The sequence below is a fragment of the Hyposmocoma kahamanoa genome, unplaced genomic scaffold, assembly GCF_003589595.1.
Source record: "Hyposmocoma kahamanoa isolate Upper Pololo Valley unplaced genomic scaffold, ASM358959v1 80, whole genome shotgun sequence".
Taxonomy (NCBI): Eukaryota; Metazoa; Arthropoda; class Insecta; order Lepidoptera; family Cosmopterigidae; genus Hyposmocoma; species Hyposmocoma kahamanoa.
In genome coordinates, this window is record NW_020654051.1 from 7,811,423 (window position 1) to 7,817,422 (window position 6,000).

Below are 6,000 nucleotides of genomic sequence, written 5' to 3' on the forward strand. Positions count from 1 at the left end.
GCGAAAGTAGCGTTCAAACATTGCAGGATGTGAGATTTTAAGGATTCAACCGCTTCGATAAATCATAACTACAAAATAATATCATGCTTATTGTTCTCAAATTAATAGATTAGTTTAAGTCTCTATCTACTCAAAAACGGTATTGTTAGTGACAGATACAAAATTGTTATTCTGAAGAGCTTCGTTTCCAGATCAAACAAGAGGCATGCTTGTAGCTTTGTTGTGTAACCTCTATGGCAGTGATTAAATCTCACCATTATTATTAACTGGCTCCATTCAAACACCCACTGTCGTTCGCTAGGCGTTAGAGCTATGCCGTCCACCCACAGCGGCGGGTCCCGTAGGCGCAACAGGGTCACGCACACAAGCTTTTATTCATATCGACTTCTAAACGCACAATTCCAATTGTTCAAACTAACTCTAATTTACATTCGGAGAGTCAATGTCGTCTGAGACGTAACACAAGGTCTACCATTGTTTTGGCTGTTTTGGTGGTCCGGACGGAATATCATCGCGCTCATTTGAATATTTCAATAAATAAACAGTCTTCTCTCCGACTCCCGTGTGAGGTGTCCAATATAAACCGATGTGTTCCATGTGTCATGAGTCGTGCAAGCCAAGATCATCAGACAATCAACATAGACAACAGCATACCAACAGTGAACAATCCATTTATCTCATGCAAAACATTAAGATTTTAAGAACTTTACCGTTGATTTTCATGTTAGTATTCAAGAGGACCATCGGCGCGAACTTCCAGAATCACTTATAAGGAAATAAGTTTCATCACTCCAATTAACACACTTCAATAACAAACGTTACTGATCACTGCAACAATTATCCAGATTTTAATCCAATACACTTTGGTTGAACAGCACTAAGTTTTGTCACAAGTTATAACACTCGAAAGAAATTATGAGCAACAAGACACGTGCGTCAACACGCTGACCGAAAGGCGAACTGAGCGAGTAGAGTAGTCCGACCGACCGGGCTCAGCAGGCTTCGTTGCCGAGTGACGCGCAGTAGCTCTCCTGTCCCCTTCGCCCCTCACACTGCACCCGACAAATCCGGCGACGCTGTTCGATGGAACTGTCGTGACTCGGCGATAGATTAAACCCACCTTTGTATGAAATTTCTTCTCGTTTTTACGTTGGGATTTTATTTGAGTAGGTCGTGATTTGACTATCGCGCCGACACGCTCATGTGGGCGACGACGGCCCTGCGATGCCCGCTCGATAATGCAATAAAGCGAGATTGTAAAATTTATTTACGCGGCGATGTGAGACCGTTATCTGGCGTGTGGCACTCGACGTAGCATCGGTGAGTGCATCGATAACGATACGGGTATACTCAAAATAACACTGTCTACCATCCAAATAATAACAAGCTAAACGAGTACTCCAAAAACCACATTCGATCTGGACGAATAGACATCGATAGAGAAAGCAGTGATTGATGATTTCCCATCGTGTACTTAAAGTTTAATATAGACGCAATCGATATATCACCATGATATATGGAATATATGATAATAAACCATCGGTCAATGAATAATGAATACGAATTATTAATGTGCCAATCTGATAATGGTCATCATTATGCTACCTTATCCGATGGGGGTTTAGCGCCTGGCCACCGATTATTCGCCTCGGATTGACGTGTTAATTCCACTTAATGAAGAGTTATCGCGACTTACGCCTCTAACCTATATTTTAATACAATCCTTTATTTTCCTACAAAAATCCGCTTTTGAACAGGCACCGTTATTATAACCCTCAAGCGATCATCTACCAAATCAAAGGCTTTCTATTAAAATCGCACACTTTGATATTTAGTATTCTAAAAAACAAAAAATTAATTTAAATTTATAAGTGAATCCTTTCAGTACTATAATTTTCACGTCAACTAAAAACATGATCTTCTTTCTTGGGAATTGGGTGTAATCTGTTCTTGGCAAGATGATGGTACGACCGCGATAAATGTTAAACTAGTCGGGTTAACTTGGGTTGCGAGGCCCGTTCATCAAATTCAGGTTTCTTAATTTTTATTTTATTTTCCCAGGGTTTCTGGGAAGGTCGGCTGGCAAGGTCGCTTGACTGGTCACATGAATCTCAGCTTCGGTTTGTAGTGTTAATAATAATTTAAATCAACTGAAATCCCGGCCTTTGGTTTTTGTCTTTTAAGTAGAATATATTGCGTGGGATAATCAGAGCGTGTTTTAAATTGATTTCGTGAATAGTGTTTTCTGTAACATGTGGGATGATTAAAATAAACATATTTTAGCATTATTTATATAACGTCGGTGCTTTGTCTGGCGATTATAAGCTTAAAAGACGCGACGACTTCGTCGGACTCGGACACTTGTCCGAATCGTAATTAGGATCGCCGGGAGGATCAATGATTACATAATAAAAACTTTTGTAGAGTTTGTATCGAATAGGAATGAAATGTTTCAAGAAATTCCGACTCATTGCAGTCCTTATCCCCTGATTTGGTTTTAACTAGTTTGTAAATAAATTCCTTTCTCGAAACAACCTCTTTTAGTCTTACGAAATGAACCTTGACTTTGTTCATTTCTGGCTAACAATTATGACTAATAGCATAACAATAGATATTCTGTAATGTAACATTTTTGGGTAATCTGACAGAACAGATTAATGACCTACGGAATAAAAGTAATATTCGAACTCTGTCATCGTAAGGTGTGCAGGTGAGCAAAAAGCAATAAAAACAAAATCAATAAAACGTTGTACCTTCTTTAATTTGAAAGCTATGAGGTAGATATCTTAAACTAAAATGCTTGAAATATCGAAATTCAAAATGTATGGAAAGTTAAAGGGGAAAAAATGGAAAAGGATGGCACAATAAAAAAAATATTCGGATTTCCCTTACGACAATTGTATTTAAAACAGTAGAATTATTTTTTTTTTATTATCATAAGTCTATCCCTACTGCTAAATCTCCTCTAAGAAAGGGGTTTTTATTTGGACTATACTCCACTACCTGCCTTAATGCAGTTAGGGAACTTTACATTTCCTTCAAGAGCTATGTACCTTATTCAATATGCGAGTTTCATCACGGTGTTATCCTCCATCGTTAACGAGACACATTGCTACTAAACAATTACAAATGTACGAAACATAGAAATTACAGTCATTGCAGACAGCCGCCAACGGGTTTCGAGCCGTCAACTTCTCAATTACCTAACTCATTCATGGACGATAACGGCGCTAACCGTAAAATTAAATATCAGAAATGATAACCGAGTACCCCGTTTCGAATTTTTATGAATCTCAAAAAACCAAGTACAGGTTTTCTAGTGCTTTTCAAAGTGCTGTCTGTATCGTTGTCACCTACTGCTTGTCCATAGAGAAATATTAACAACTGATAAAATTCAACGAATTACAACGAATTACACGCTTTGTACGATGGACAATGACGTATTTGTATTCGGTGATACAAGTACATGTAATGCCATCGAATTTTCTAACAAGAAGAGTAAGTTTTAACCATATTTATTTTCTCTAAAACACTTATGTTTTTAATACTAATTCAATATAACACAACGACAACCATTCTACTACTTTGTTTTAAACAAGAATTTTGTCGGGATCAGCCGTCAATGATAAAAACATTGAGGGACTTAATTTAGCTAAACTAAAAAATAACGTGTACATTCTCTTCTACAGATCCCGGGACTTCTTAGAACTGAATATATTTGTATATGCGCATTAGTTATTGAAATTTGAGTTCATTGCCGACAAATTATTATTTCGTTTTCAGTATTTGCTACAAATTATTGTTTCAAAAAATTATATTGTATTTGTGTTTCAACATTTGAAAACATGGACTATTTACAAAACAAACAGTAAAAATAAAGGAATTTTATACGCATTAATGACGAAACGGGTACGTCCATATTACGAAAACGTTCATACATCAGGTAGATTCACTCCCTCAATTCCGACCACCGATGATAAAGCGTAATTATTATTTTGAATGAATACAGCACAAAGAAAAATAGTGGAAGTTTGGAGTGCGGTCCATGAACAGGTTAAGATGCAATCATTCTCCAACTGACCTATCATTGCTATATATCACCGCTTTATATATTATGTATTAATTTTCGTAATATTTTTTTTATATTTATCATTTCCTCATAAATATATACTTTGAATTTCGACAATATGTTATTGAGGCGTATTTGATATGCAAGACCTTGCATCCAAAATAAACATTCTTTCATCCAAAAGATACGAGTATGTATGCCTACGAATGCCTATGTTTTGCCTACGAATTTAAAGTGCAGTTTTGATTGAAGCTGAAATTTGTCTAAAAGCAAATGGTAAGTTTAAAACAACATTTCTTTTTTACATTTTACAATTTCTATTTGTATCTCGTTTAAAGATTTTGATATTATAGACACTATCTTCACCGGTATCACAATTTAAATCCTCTACAGTTGATGCTCATCCAATACATCTCTGAACTTGTTGATTTTTAGCAAATCCATTGTCAGGATCGTGCATTGTTGCCCGAACAGCATATTTCATCGACTGAGAGCAACCAATGGCGATCCTCCTACGTAACCTACTTGTCATGATGCCCACACGTTTTAAGGCTTCCTTGTTCTTGTACTTTGAATTTGCTTGCGTTTTGTTCCCTTTACTTAGACTTCGTTAGATTACAGTTTTGTGCCTCTATAAGTTTAGGAGAGTGGTTTATACTTGTAAATTGGAAGAGTGATAGTAAGTGCTAATAGTTTGTAGCTCTTTACTTAGTCCTGGTCACTGATGTTCGCGTACTCTAAATAGGCTAATTATTATAACGATATGATAAAGTGAGGTAATAGTCATTACTGTTACTTAATCTATTAACTAAGCTAATACATTACAAATTTACAAAATACTGAACTGCAATGCGACACGACAAGAAAGGAAAGCATAGGCTACGAAATGATAAAAGGCTATACGACGCGCTGCGACGCGATACCGCACCACACGACACGACTTCATACGAAGTCACACGACACGATATGACTAGGCACGAAACACGCGACACTACACGACTTGGCACAAAATCATACAATACGACACATATGACATAATGCAACACGATGAGACAAGACATGACACGACACGGCACGAAACGGCATGACACGACACGACACGGTACTAAACTACACGACACGTCGCAAGTGTCACGACACGACAAAAGTTACAATAGAAATAGTCTTTATGGCACACAAAACATGTAAATCATGGGACAATAGACGGCTTTACTGCTAAATAGCAATCTTTTATAAGTGTTATAATGTAATTTGTTACACTGATTACTGTAAAGCATTTACAGGCATTAAAAAAATAGGTTAAAACAGTCGAAGGCTAAAAGTAGGTTAAAAAACTGTTGTTTCTCGAGTTTAAAAATTCGCTTTAAACATTGTGAAAGAGAGATTATAGACGGTGTTAAAACATTTTTAATTCTCGCAGATGCAAAAATAAAGAATCACTAAGTGGTATTGGGCGTTGATATAGAGAAACTGGAAAGGACTGCAGTTAACTTGTACTGCAGATAGCAGTTGGGGTAATATTTATGACAAATTTGTCAAGAATTAAAATGTATATATAATACAATATTTAGTTTGCAAAAGTGGCGCTGCAGCTGCGCTTCTAAATATTGCATGAAAATTAGTAGTGGCGTGGCTGCAGCGTCACATTGGTGACACTGCAGCGCTTCTATAGCGTCTGATTTGAAGGCGCCCTAATTGCATTAGTAATGTATATATTATGTATAAAAAAGAAATCAGATGTCATAGTTTTACTAACATTGCAATCGGGGACCGAGACGTCCCCGTAATAATAGATAGGTGTGAAAAACTTATTAAATCGAATTCATCACTTTTACGTCCCTTTGCAATGTTAACATAACGTAATGCGAAAGTTTAAACTCAAACTCTACTTTATTTATATATATATATATATATATATATATAATAGAAAT

At 36.4% G+C, this 6,000-nt stretch overlaps 1 protein-coding gene across 4 annotated transcripts in view; it reads right to left on the reverse strand.

Annotated features, from left to right (window-relative positions):
- The window catches only part of LOC113233908 (caskin-2), a 411,484-nt gene that overhangs the window by 234,008 nt on the left and 171,476 nt on the right, over positions 1 to 6,000 (reverse strand). Inside the window, exon 1 of one of the 4 annotated variants that reach the window (XM_026469137.1) lies at positions 711 to 996. The exons of 1 other annotated variant lie outside the window; for it this stretch is intronic. Coding sequence is in view for 1 of the 3 variants with exons in the window: in XM_026469139.1 (XP_026324924.1) it covers positions 711 to 744 (34 nt within the window). In the remaining 2 variants the exon portion in view is untranslated. Of the gene's footprint in view, positions 1 to 710; positions 997 to 6,000 lie in introns of those variants that run through there. 2 more of the 4 variants (XM_026469138.1, XM_026469139.1) reach the window with 2 other exon arrangements.